Source organism: Aphis gossypii, chromosome 3 (genome assembly GCF_020184175.1).
Source record: "Aphis gossypii isolate Hap1 chromosome 3, ASM2018417v2, whole genome shotgun sequence".
NCBI lineage: Eukaryota > Metazoa > Arthropoda > Insecta > Hemiptera > Aphididae > Aphis > Aphis gossypii.
Window position 1 is genome coordinate 12,133,043 of NC_065532.1, and position 14,933 is coordinate 12,147,975.

At 23.6% G+C, this 14,933-nt stretch overlaps 1 protein-coding gene and 1 long non-coding RNA gene across 3 annotated transcripts; one reads left to right on the forward strand and one right to left on the reverse strand.

Moving 5' to 3' along the window:
- Positions 1-2,633: 2,633 nt before the first annotated feature.
- LOC114125612 (uncharacterized) lies at positions 2,634-7,646 on the reverse strand. Of its 2 annotated transcripts, none has more exons than XM_027989349.2 (9): positions 7,416-7,646; positions 7,175-7,329; positions 6,911-7,098; positions 6,591-6,800; positions 5,911-5,985; positions 5,700-5,838; positions 3,719-4,248; positions 3,482-3,647; positions 2,634-3,383 (listed from the first exon to the last, which is right to left on the reverse strand). In XM_027989349.2, exons 2-9 carry the CDS (start codon positions 7,278-7,280, stop codon positions 3,283-3,285), a joined length of 1,515 nt encoding a protein of 504 aa, XP_027845150.2. In that variant the 5' UTR covers positions 7,281-7,329; positions 7,416-7,646; the 3' UTR covers positions 2,634-3,282. The 2 variants fall into 2 exon arrangements, with proteins under 2 accessions (XP_027845150.2, XP_027845142.2); XM_027989341.2 differs by having other exon boundaries at positions 7,412-7,646.
- A 297-nt stretch (positions 7,647-7,943) lies between these two features.
- On the forward strand, positions 7,944-14,845 carry LOC126551405 (uncharacterized). Its single transcript, XR_007605303.1, has 2 exons — positions 7,944-8,104; positions 14,341-14,845. It is a non-coding gene; the product is annotated as an uncharacterized LOC126551405 (long non-coding RNA).
- The last annotated feature ends 88 nt before the right edge of the window (positions 14,846-14,933 follow it).

Sequence of the window (14,933 nt, forward strand, 5' to 3'; positions counted from 1 at the left end):
TAATAATATGCAGGTATAACTACTTTAATTCAGTACAATATTTCGATAACATATGTATTAATGAGGATAGAATTTCCACATCAATGCCATATAAGTTAGCACTGAAATTTGGTGTTTAAGATTTATACATATCTACAACATACATGAATCAGAATTACAAAGGCAGCAATGTATGCAACATACAATTTATCGATAAATTTACAGACAATATAATTTGAAGTTCAAATAATAATTCATAATCACTTTGAAACCTATTTAAAACAAAATAATATATTATATAAAATTGTGTATGTAGTTAGGTAATGATGATTTTATTGTTATAAGAAATAAGTAGATACCCATAACTTTTAACCCTATATTGTTATGCGAATATTGCGAATGTAACTTATGATATAGACAATGCGAGATGTATCGACGTATCGTATAGTGCTTTAGCCTATATTCGATGAATATTCGCTCAAGATTAAAATAAATGCACATCAACTATTTCTAATTTAAAACACAACTCGAAAACCAGCGTGTAAATTAACAACTTTATAAATGAAATTTTAAAATTATTTCTTTAGTTACCTATTTATTTTTTAATACACCTTTTATTGTTCACGGCGGGGTAAAATTTATGAAATTCATACTCAATTACCCGCATAGGTACCTATTTAAAATTAGGATAGCTTTTTAAACAAAGTTAAATTATTTTTGAATTCTTGGATAAATTAAAAATATACATAAGAAAAAATGTTTTAATTGTTTCTGTTTAAAACCATTGCTCTTGTGAAAAAAATGTATATACCACAACAAAATAATACAAAATGTGCAATAAAAATAAAAATAAGGAATAACTTACAGTGTAGTAATAAAAAAGCAGGTAAGTATGGGTACCGCTCTGTTGTACATTAGGTGCTATGTGGATCACTATTATATATTATAGGTGTTAAATTTGAATCCAATGATAAGTATCATTGTATACGAAAAACGATTCTGAACTAAGATGATTTGTCAGCCTAATATATAATTTCCAGTGTTAAGTGAAAAAGGTGGTTTATGTTTTAATGGCCTGAATACACTAAAATTTAAGTTCTTTATAATTATTGTAAGCCAAACTTATGGAAAATCTTGTATTAAATTTTCAACTCAAATTAAAACAATTTATGAATTATACCTACAAAATAATTTGCAAATATTCATGATTTTGACAAATTTTTGTCAATACTTGAACTTCAAATGCTAATTGAAAAAAATTGTTCCAATGTATTTTTATAATTTTTGAATCACTATAAAAATAACTTATGACTTATGAGTAACTATGTATTAAATATTCAAGTTTTTTGGCCATCCAAATTTTTTTTAACAACACTTCAAAAAAAAATTCTCAGAAAAATCAAAATATTTTGAAAATTTAACTGTATATAGATAACAATAATACAAAAATTTGGTGAAAATTTCAAGTACCTAGTTACAGTGATTAATTTTTGAGTTATAACCAATGGTTAGGTTAGGTTAGGTAACCTATGGTTATTAACCATATAAAAAAATCAATTTGGTCGAAAACTGGTTTTGCGTAAAAATTCCCGTTTTTCCGTCACTTTTTTTTTTTGTTTTTCTGGATTTTTTTTTAAACTGTTGGAAAATGTTTACTTTTGTCCTCTATAATACACCAAGTATATTCACTATGCCATAGGATACCATTCCCTCCCCCTCTTAAGTTTGAAATTGAAGTATTATTTCGACTAGTTATGCTATACACAAACACAAAAATAACAAAAATATAAAAATTGCTACCTCCCCTTAAGAATTCTCCTAATTCTGTCTATAGGTAACTAATAACCAGTATATAAAACGTATTTAGTTCATATTCGGCGAATTTTAATTTCTACTGCTTGACAATTTTGATAAGGAACATGATAATGTTGGTATATTTATTATGTTTGTGTAGTTTCTTAAATGTTAAATACCTACTTTTTTCATCATTCGTCGACGAACTGGTTAATTCCCCTGGAAAAAACCAAATTTTAATAAAAAATAAAAATAAAATTTTTCTTTATTCAATGCAAATTAGGTATTAATTTTTATACAATATTATTATTTATTATATACTTTATCATTTATTTTGCTCATCATATAGTGCATTTTATAAGTCAAATCACCCTTATAATATTACTTTATCATAGCATAGTCACATAGATAACTTATTGAATATGAATTAATAGCAGTCAAGAAGTTGTCACTAACACATAATATGTCGTAATCTATTTTTATGATCATTAATCATAACATAAAAAGGTATAATGGTATACAATAATGAAATGAATAATTTATAGGTGCTTTTTTATCTTAATAGTACCAGTATATCTACCACCAATAAGCTATATAGTCTATCTATATTCTATATTATAAAATATCACCTGTAGGTATGTATACAAAAAAATAAGATGTCAACCATTTCAGCATTCACACTTTCCCACCCACTTAATGATCTGCTACTGACCCACAAAATACTTATTATCTAAAATTAAATAAGTATACTCATATACTATAATATTATACAAATTGTAATAGGTATGTTGAATTTTAAAATATATCTAATCCATTTATCTAACTACTTTTTGGACTGTTTGAAAAAATATACAAATGCATTTAAATCCAGATCTTAGTTATAAACTATAATTTATTATAGTAAATATAAACTGCAAGGCATTCTATGACTAACTAGGCTAATTTTAAAAGTGGAGAAACAGATTAGTATACAATTAATTTTATGGTTTTTCTTGAAGCCTTCATATTACATTGCTTATAATATAATCTGAACTTTAAATGTTTATAAATTAATAACAGTCTACTTTGACCAATGTCCAATGTAGACATGTAGTTAAGGCCTTGTATTTATAATAATAACATTCTACATCAATTTTTAAACCAGCATTTTTATAAAATATTCTGATTAATAAAATTAAAAAATTATTAACCTTACAATTTACATTATAAAAACACAATAAAATTAAATATTTTATTATATTATTCAAAACAATATAGTTTTTTATTTTATCACAGAAATTAACTGAAAGTGAGAAATTGTACTAAACATAACCAGTTAAATTAATTGAATAAATGAAAATTTTTATAAAAAGTTATGCAATAAGTACTTAATATAACAAAAAATAAAACTTTATTTTCAAAAAAAAATATAAATACATAATATAATTAACTTTCTTTAAAAATATTTATTGATTCATGTGTATTTTTTTTTATAATTATGATAATAATGCATACATGTCATTATGGAAGTCATGCATTACCATTATCATTATTACATTGTTCATTTGATTGTGAAATTTCAGGGTCTTGTGTGGTAGATGGTTGTACTTCTATTATTTTAGTTTTTGTACCTAAACAAATTAAAAAATATATTATGAATGTGGTGTAATATATGTTTACATTTACTATTACACCTATGTATTAACAGATATAAAAATAAATACATTACTTGGAGAAAATATATTGCTAAGGCGCTTTGCTTTCTTTTTTAATTTTGACATAACTGTTTTATTTTTTTTAACTGAAGTTTTATTACAATCAATTTCAGGAGAACTATGTGATTCATTTTTATTGTCTTCACAAATAGAAACTTCAGAACACATTTGATTTTCAATCTTTTAATAAAAACAAAAAAAAATTAATTACATAAATATTTTAGTAAGTATGTAATAATAATTATTAATACCTTTTCATGTAAACAATTATCCTGCTCTACACTCTCATCCATCCCATCCACAAAACTATAATGATCTTCCAACCTTTTGTTAACTAAATCTTTAATTTCAAATTTTATTAAATCCATTAATGGGACATTTTTAAATAATTCATTAACTCGAGTTTGACCAAGTATCAGTACAATTTTTATACTGTTTACTAAGTCGGAAGACAACAAAGGCTCTGACAAATTTTCACAAACATTGTTATCATCAATATTCATACGAGCTTCCAGTCTTAATTTCTTTAATTCATAAAAATCTTTGTCTGAGCTTAAATTATCATTACACTGATAACCATCTAAATTTGTTTGATCTATATCTGAAATATCCATACTACAGATTCCTTTATAATCATCCACAGGTATTACATCAATTCTCCGAGGTGGTCGTTTTGGAGAACATACAGGTGTTGATTTTTCAATTAAAATATTTGTCTGTATACACTTTGAGGATTTTTCAGATTTATAAAAATCACACTGTTGATATTTATGATCTAAAACTGAAACATAATTTAAGATTTTGGATGTAATAATTAGATAATACCATATCATTATCATTATAATTAATAAACATGTCAGGTTTTCTTCATGGCAGTGGAAAACCCATAGCCATTATGGAAGAAGTTCAGAAGTTCTACCTTCTACCTAAGTCAACAAGGCATTAAATTCCCTCTACACCTCTATCACAGGTCACATTTATAATTCTACTCTTAACTATAATAAAATATAATTCTTTATATAAATGTACTAAAAATATAATTATATAACAATATAACTAAAAACTTTGCAAAAATGAATACATTTTGACCAAAAAATGTATTTTATTATTGCAGCTTACTATGAAATATGAAAAGTATAAAAGTCAAATAAATGATTAAAATCTAATTAAGCGATCTCACAAAAACTGTACATAAATTTCACATATAAGTATACTATAAGTAATAAGTATACTATATAGGTAAATAGGTACTTGCCAAAATGTGCCTGTAGCCTATATATTTGAATAATATAAATACTACGCTAGATATTAGGTACACTCTCAAACTAATATTGTACTTCAAATATGAATACAATATACCAATACAATGAGTAGAAAGCTGACGATTTGTAAAATAATAAATTATCAGTGAAATTACTAAAATTGAATCGAAAGAAATTAAGGCCCGCTACTTATTATATTTATAACACATATAAATACTAAATAGTGTATTATACAATACCTATACATAATACTAAATTATACAACTTACATATACATGGGAACTATGTCTATGTTCGGCGTAAGCAAGTACCTACTGATAAGGTAATCGACTTCCGAAAAATAATCTTTAAAATAATACTTATAACTGAACAACTATTAAAATAATTTAACATTTGAAAATTACTTCACTAAAATACGCATAATTCCTACAAAATTGTGACATCAGTGGTTTTTGATTTTTAAAAAACATAATTTTCAAACCATTTTACCAACCTTCTCACCCATAACATTATCGTTATAAATTATAATATTAGCAACAACATAAAAATGTATTTCCAACAGAGCGAAATTTTTTCTCAGTATCACAAACAATGCTCGATAGTGCCTTACAATACACCCTGGCGGGCACATCTGAATCAAGTACATGTATTATTATTATTTTGTCAAATCGTTACAAGTTACATTTATATTGTATAAAGTTGGTATACTAGCAAATTATTGATCCATAATTTTTTATGAGTTGTAAAATTGGTATTTCAAGTTTTTGGGACTCTGTGAGTTTTTTTTAGCATCTCAAGGGCTTTACGAAAAAAAAAGTTTGAGAACCGCTGTACGACAGCAACTCAATGTATGCTATACTAAGATATAGTTTAAATTGAAACAAACAAAATTTTAATGGTAAAGCTAATTTAACCAGTATTTATAAACTTTAATTAAATTAAATAAGATTAAAAAAAAATATATAGTTACTAGTTTTAGATTTAGTAGAACTTTGACTTTTTTCATATTCATTTTTAAGAGTATTATAATTTTCTTCTAAGCTTTCATATTTTTGTTTCCAATACATTTCTTGTATCTGCATAGGGTTATCATAGGGTTGAGGTATTAACTAAAAATAAAATTCAAATTTAATATTATTGACTAAAATACTCCAAATCAATGAACATCATAAATAACTTACATGGTATGATAATTTATTTTTATGAACAAAATTACAGTTATTTAGGTCATGTTCATCAAAGTACATTTGAGAATTCTAAAATCATAAAATATAATACTTCAATTTTAACCCGTCATAGGTATCGCTATGTTTTGTAATACAATTGATATCATGTTAGCGTTATGTTAACATTATCATTTTATTGGTCCTGTAAATTATTTAATGTACTTAAAATAGTGAAACAAAGGTAAAAATGTTTATCTAGCTATATCCTAAAATTATTTCATTATTTTATATCAATTTTCATTAAAACTGTATGTATGAAAAATTAAAAACAAATAGAAAAAAATATATAATATAAAAATTAAACAAATCACTGTCTCATAAAAAAACTTGTTTGTGTTATTGCATGTCGGACAAGTAGTAAATGGAGTAGTTTATTTCTGCTAACTGAACGGTACTGCAAAATTTGACTGGTTATAATATTCACAAATAGATGTGTTTATATTAGTTTTGTTGTTATCTCAGTATAATATTAATAGAATAAGAGATATATGGTATTTCAAAACAATTTATTTTTATTTGGACAAGTGGTATTTATTATATGTAAGTTTAATGTTAACAAAACACTAACACCGATACCGATTAAGGATTAAATAAACACATAGTATAAATGGGTACAATCTTATAATATACTTTACTTTTAATTTATTCTCAAGAGTTAATGTAGTTTCTTTCAATTGAGTTTGAAGTTGAAGGATTTCTGATTTTAAACTATCAACATATTCATTGTCTAGAGAATTTGTAAAAGTGCATGAGTTAAGTTTATGTCGACGGAAACAATGATATTTCAAATAAGAATTATCCATGAACATCTTTCCACATAACTCACAAAGTGCCATTGAATCTACCTAGATAGATAAATATTTATTTATTATTTATAAGTATTAATAATTTTTTTTAATAATTTAATTAAAAGTTATTGATGTCAATCTTCTTAAAATTAAAACGGTATACATACTTTTTCATTGAACTTAAAAGTTGAATGGTTTTTGTAATGTAACAAAAAGTCTATTATCAATTGTGAAAGACGAAAAATTTTTTTAGACACACTCATTTTTTCAATATTGTAACTAAGAACACTGGCTACAAGCTTTGACAAACTCTTTACATCAGCGTTATCAACTATATCACCAATGACAAATTCTTCTACACAGATCAATTCAAAGAAAAAACAATATTAAGATATTATATAATATATACCTATGTATTGTATGAAAATTACCTAAATATTCCCAATCAACCGATCCATTATATTGATTGAATCGAAACCCAGTATTAGATGCTATGTGTTCAAAATCTGAAGTCACAAGTCGCAAAAAATCATCCATAGTTAAGTTATCGATACAACGTTGTACTTATAAGGTGGAATCTCTTTACCTATTAAAAAACATCAACATTTACATCATTGGTTAGTTATACATGATAACACGTAAAACAAGCAATCGTGAAATCGAATTACCTACTTAGTTACAGAGATTTAAGCCAACAACGGTCTGTATAATTGTGTAATTATAATTAAAAAACGGACGAATCAAATTCTGTAAAATAACTCATCGTGTTTAGGATTTCTGATCTAAGCTTGTAGCTTATAAAAATTAAAAAGTCATTTTTTTAAAAAGTAACATTGTTCAATGTACATTCTTCAACTCAATGAATCAGCCATAAATTATGATATAATAAACGATTCAACAGTAATTAATTGAGTTCGGTAAAAAAATTTTAAACCAAACAATCGTTGTTATCACTGATTCACTTTCACTCAACGAGTAGCGAACGAATGATAACGTTAAAAATTAAAAAATGATTAAAAATTTGAAATGAGAAATACGGTATCCAAATGTTTGGTATGAGTGGTATGACTGTTATGCCAAATGCTGAAATGCCTCCAATACACATGCTGTCATGCGGTTAAAAAAAAAAAATAGACTCCTGAGGAGAGCGACTTACACTGAGACTGAATTAAGACCAAAGTACAAACCACTTTCACAAAATATCCAATACTCAATAGTCATTATAGAGATTTTATCGTTAGGGTCGCAGCGTCAGTCGATGAAGACGTATCACACAGCGTAGGGGCTCCAGTTTTTTTAACCGTGTTTACCATCTGTAAAGAATATTTCAATTCGATTTCATACCAAATTCATCGGAAAAAGTAAGTGAATTTTATGCTGTATTGTTTACATTTATCAGCAGACCGAAGAACTAGCATAACGTTTTCCGTTTTTTATTTAGTATTGTGTTTATATGTACATAATAATGTGGTCCGGTCAACGTTTTCGCGGTCACGGCGGTGCTATTTTTTTAATAATAATAACAAAAACCGGTTTAATATTATGCGATACTTACATTTAATGATATTAAAAAAAGTATACAAAAAAATTTATATTTCGAATACCCAACCCAAATTTACCGGTTTTCAAAGTGCAATACCTGTTAAAAAAGATGATTTATCAGCCTAGGATATAATTCCCAGTGGTTGATGAAAAAGGTGATTTACCTATGTTTTAATGACCTGAATACCTACACCAAAATTTAAGTTCTTTTATAATTATTGTAAGCCAAACTTATGGAAAATCTTGCATTACATTTTCAACTCTTAGCTACTTATACAAACAACTTTATGAATTATACTTAAAAAATAATTTGCAAATATTCACGATTTTGACGAATTGTTGTCAATATTTGAACTTCAAATGCTAATAATAAAAAACTGTGCTTATGTATTCTTATAATTTTTTAATCGCTATAAGAATAACTTATAAGGAACTTTGTATTAAATTTTCTAGTATTTTGACTCGGCTAAAAAAATTTTATCGATATTTATATAAAAAAAAAACTAAACAAAAACGAATACCTACTTCAAATGTATATAAATAAGCGAAATAATTAAAAAATGAAATCATATAAAGAAAATGCTAATCTAAATAACTGGTGACATTTTCAAGTATATCTACGACTTATACTTTTTGAATTATAATAAATAGGTATTTAAATTCGTTTGAAGATAAATCGTTATCGTTAGGTACGCGATTTCGTAAACATTTAAAATTCAAACGCACATAACATTTTTCCTATTTTAATGTTTAGAGATTTCTCTACAGCTATTTGAAAGAAAATTATTTATGAAAAACTTAGTGTTGAATTATTTAACCTTAAATAAAATACAAACAATTTTATAATTTTTCAACTACAAAATTACTTGCAAATTTTCGTGATTTTGATACATTTCGTAAAAATTTGCAGTAAAAACGCTTATAAAAAAAATTACGACTAACAATTTTTAATTTTTTTTAGCTACAGTAAGAACAACTCATAAGGAACCTTGTATTAAATTTTCAAGTTTTTTTGGACGCCCAACATTTTTTTATCGACACTTCAAAAAAATAATCCTTAGAAAAATCGAAAATTTCAATTGCCTATAAATAGCTCAAAAAATATCAAAATATTTTGAAATGTTAACTATATATAGATAACTAGAGTTAGGATGTTGATGACTTTTCATTTTTTTTCCTTTCATTTTATACAATGCTATCTTAGCTAAAAATTTGGTTCATGCTCCCTTGATGCATAATATTCTAATTTTATTTTGCATTTTTTGCTTTTTTGTTCATTTTTAACTATAAATGCATTTTTTTATTTTTTACGTCATTTTTAAGTCATTTTTGTAGTTTTTATTCATGGGGGGGGGAATTTTTATCAAATTTTTTATTTTAAAGAAAATGTATTTTTAATGTAACATTAAAAAAAAAATTTTAATATTATTATTTTTATTTTTTTATTTATATTTTATTTTTTAATAATTATTAATAATTTTAAATAATCCTTAAAATATAAATGTATACTATTGTTTATTAATATTATAATTCATATTTTAAATTACTATCACACCCATACCTCTTGTAAAAATTATTATTTTTAAATACATTTTTTCACCTATTTAATTAGATATTTTAGATGATTTTTAATTTCAGTTTTTGAAGTTGTTAAGGCAATTTTGTGTGTATTTTAGGTCATCAACATCCTAACTATAAATAACATTAATATAAACATTTGGTGAAAAATTCAAGTATTTACAGTAATTAGTTTTTGAATTATAAGTTACAACTTACAACCATATAAAAAACTCGATTTGGTGGAAACTGGTTTTGCGTAAAAATTCCCGTTTTTCCGTCACTTTTTTTTGAAAACTATTGGAAAATATTTACTTTTGATCTCTATAATGCACCAAAGATATTATCATCGGAAAACCACCTCTGAAGTTTGAAATTTAAGCATTATTTCGACAAGTTAAGCTGTGTACACACACAAAAAAAAACATCATTGTAAAATCAATACATTCATCACTTCGTTCAGAATCTAATTTTTTTTTTTGCGAGCGTCTGAACATTAATTAAATAATTAAATTATAATATAGCCGTGAATCTTCATGTATTATTAGGATTAGAAACGTCGGGGATTTAATATGTTTATAACTTAAATGCCTATTATTTATTATAATTGTGCACTTCTAGACAAGGCAGGCCAAATTATAAATCCCTTTGATATAATGTAGAGGTTTAGGAAGAAAGCTTAGGTTAAATTTTTACCTTATTTTGTATGTGTTGTTATTTGAATTATCACACTATTTGTTAAGGATAATTTTAAAGATACTTGAAATACCTTACAAAAAAAGAAGACTATGCAAAAGAGTTAGTTACTAAGGGTAATAATCGAAGTAATAATATTACCTATCTAATTTGAATCAAGTATTAAAATCATAAACTGATTAGTTAATAGGGCTATGGTTAAAATTGAGAAGAATTTGATAAGTATAATAATTTTGTAGGTAATATATTAGTAGTTAAGGTAATAGAAATTTTAAAGAAAAAATATTTAACTTGTTGAACATTAAATTCTAAATACATATTTCCTCGCATATTTCTTATTTGATAATCTCAGCTTTTATCTAAGATTATCCTCAGAAGATTATTCTGAGCTATTTGTTTATTTACAGTAGTTGAGTGTATTTAAATGCAGTCTATATTAAAAAAAATATTGCTATTTAGATAGTTTGGTAAAATAAACAATTTTTCTATGTTTAAAAATAAGGAACTACCTACTTGATAACCATAACCAAATTAATTAAATTTATTAAATATGTATAGTGTATACTTAAACTAATAAAAATAATTCAATTTTTTTATTTCATATTTGACTGCGTAATTGTCTTTAAATAAATTAGATTCCCCTTTTTAGATCATAAACATTCTAATCAATCAATCTATTAACCCTACTCTTGATATAATATAATTAATATCTAAAGAACAATTTTCATATGTAATTACAATTTTTTATTATATGTTCTCAATCTTATGAAAACAAAATATTAAACCAAATCAAGTGAGGTAGATTAATTTTAATAAAATTGTATTAAGCAAAAATATTAATTCAGAGCTTTTGTATTAAAATATGCAAATTGTAAATAATAGTATTATATAAAAATACTGTTTTTTGTATTATTGCAAGTACTACAGAAAATAGGTAATAGATATTACTTTTTTTGTGTTACATTATTATTATTATTATTAGACTAATTAGATGTAGAATTTAATAAAAATTATGAAGATGTGAAAACTATAAATTTACAACTTAACTGATTATTAAGTTAACGTTGGCTCTCATAGTAGAATAATGGGAAAACAATTAAATTTTAATAAAATTACACTTATACATAATATATACCTAATATATAACATAATATACAAAAAAATTACAATATAAAGTAAATAGTAATGAAAATAATAAAAAAATTGTCGCCTTCTTAGTCCTATAACACCAAAAATTTCATTTTGCTTGCTTAAAAATGTTAATTGGATTTTTTCAAGCCTTATTACTTAAATATCTAGTCGTTAATTTGTCATTTATAAAAGTAGTAGTCTACTAGAGACTTGAATTTAAATGATAGTAGACTATTAATTTAGCAAATAAACTAGTTTAAATATTTATATAATTAAAAAAATACTTGCTATTTTTTAAGAAGATTTATAATAACAAAATAAATTATTTTAAAAAAAAACTACAAATTAATTATAATCTAAAATTTTAATTTTAATTATTTACTCATAATTTTTTACCTACTTAAATATTTAAAAACAGCATTATAGTTTAAAAAATTATCTAAAAAAATAAGGATCATCATATTTATATATTTTCTAAATGTAGTAAGTAATTTCCATTACCACAATGTTAAATTATAATAAATCATTTGAACCCTCTTAAATAAAAAGTATCTTGCTATTATTAATCTAATATGTAATAACAGGATTTGGGATTTATAGCTCTAAAAAACACTAAAATATGTGCTTATATATGACCCAAATAAAATTTTATATTTAAATTTTCTATACTATAAAACATACTTTTTTATCACTGTTATGTTTTACTACATCTTTGGTGGATATGGAAATGCTATAAGTCCCAAATTCTAGTAATAATTAAATATACCTTTAGATAATATATAATACATTTATTAAATATAATCCATTCTTCTTAATTAATAATATTTTAGTATGTTTTCCAAGTATAATAATATAATATTTTTATTTTACTAAATAGCATTTACCTATTAGTAGTATAACCTTTAAAAAGATGTATTTTGACCTACAAATATGGCCTATGCACTATGCCCTATTAATCTACAGAACATTTATTTAAATCTCTCTTTGTTTTAAAACATAAAATTTAGTTAAATATTAAATCATTGTTTAATATATTTATTTCCACGAACTTAATCAGTAAAATTATCATTTGAAATATTATTTAATATAAGTATTATACAAAAATTATTTACATGGTTTATAACTCTAAACATGAAACAACACGTCATGTATTAGATAATATGTTCTGAAATTATGTAATAAATTCATTTATTTTATTATTTTATTTCTTATTCAATGTATCTATCATCTTCCAAACATCCATATAAATATAAGTTTTTTTAATATTTTCTTACCTAATAATATTTATATTATGTTATTAACAAATCAATCACTAAATCAAAACTATCATACCTATCACTTCTTTTTGATTCTAAGCTGAATAATAAATGTAATGATTTTAAATTGTTGTGTTGTATTTTTGTCTAAAAACACTTTTTATATTTAAAAAAATTCTTCAATTTTCTACTTCTATTTTTTATCCTGGTAGGAAAACAAATCTAACTAGTAGGTACTTTAAAGAAGTCATAAGTAAAAAAATACAAATATTTTTCTTAATAATTTTAAAAAATAAAATAAAAAAGCAGAAATTTTACATAAAACCAGTTTCAACTTTAAAATATTCATAAAGAAAAAATCATAGATGATTTCATTTTTTACCAAATGTTTATGTAAATATTTTGTATCAATAAAATAATTTTGAAAATATTTTTGCTCTTTTTAAGCTCTTTATTGACACTTGTTATTTTTTTCTATAATAAAATTGTAGTTTAAAAAAAAATGTTCTGTTAAAAAGCTAGTTTAATACAAAGTTCCTTATAAGTTCCTGTTAAAGCAATTTAAAATTATTAAAGATTTTTTCACTATACCCATTTAAATTTCCCATTCGGATAGAAATTGATGTTTAAATCAAAAAGAACAGTTTCAATTATTTTGTTGTATCTATCTACCTAGTTCAAGAATATTTTTTTTATTGGAATTTTAAACTTAAAAGTATATTATTAAATTTATATACACTATTACATTTTCTAAATATTTAGATTAATTGTATGCCATTGTCTACAATGGTTGACTCCATAAACCTATTCATACATTTCTACATTAGGTCTGTAATGACTCAGAAGTTCTTTTCCATAATATAATTACTATTATAATAATTAAATACCTATTAATAATTCTCTGAGCTATATTAATTTAGATAATGTAAGCTATAAAAAATAAAATATTTTAATAGTATAATAAATGAAATGTTTTGACCAAAAATTAATTTAACTTACTGCATCACTAATAGTTAAATAAATTATAGAATGACAAACTAGCTTTACTTAAAATCATTGTTTACATTCAATGATTTATCATTGAATTCCAATTTAAAATTTACATTTTCTATATTACTCCCGATATTACTACTTTTATTATTTTGCAAAATTTTCAATTTATATAATATAAATCAAACAATAAAAACTTTTTATTTTACTTGTGATTGTATAAGGAAGTCTTCTATTGTGGTGTCAACAATATCTCAATTATAGGCACCCAAAAAATAAAAATAAATTTAAGTAATTTTTGACCATTTTATTTTTAACCCTCTTGGAGAATTTTTGGAAAAGGCAAATAATTAATCATAAAAACTAAGAATTTTATGTGTTTTAATATTATACTAAAGTTCTATTAAGCTTATTTTGAATTACAGGAGAATCAGAAATATGTTCATAAAATACGAAGGAACAGCAGATTATAAGCCTGATTCAAAGCAAAAGAAGGTATTAAAAACTGTGAAGAAAGGTGCAGTTAAAGTATGGAAGTATTGCAAGTCGGCTGTAGTAAAATATTTTGATGATATGATGAAACAAGAATATGTTATCGTTAAGAACGGTATTATATACAAGGAAGGTTGTGATCCCAGAGTTAAAAATTACTATCATTGAAAAGTAATCGCTTATTATTTTTATAAAAAAACAACAACATGGTTCATTAGCCTTACTCAGATTACTAAAGAAAATGTCTAAATTATCTGATTTTTTTTAATTATTCATTTCATTTTATTTTTTTATTAGTATATTATATAACATTAAAACTATGATTTTATTATGCTAGATAATATTCTTTAACAAGTAACATGGTACAAAATAATATTACATAAATTGTATTTTACTTTTACTTTTAATAAAACAGTTAATTATTTTATGTTTTAAAAATAGTGTTTTATATTTTATTCCAAGATATTAATTATGATTTATAAACATAAAATTACAATATTAAAAGATAATATAATTTTTTTTTTTT

Bases quoted from the DNA above. Each gene is read 5' to 3' on its own strand.
- LOC114125612 (XM_027989349.2), bottom strand. From the start codon at position 7,280: ATGGATGATTTTTTGCGACTTGTGACTTCAGATTTTGAACACATAGCA. The intron at 3,648-3,718 runs GTATTAATAATT...TTTTATTAAAAG, and splicing joins ATAATTGTTTACATGAAAAG to ATTGAAAATCAAATGTGTTC. The intron at 3,384-3,481 runs GTAATGTATTTA...TAATTTGTTTAG, and splicing joins TAGCAATATATTTTCTCCAA to GTACAAAAACTAAAATAATA.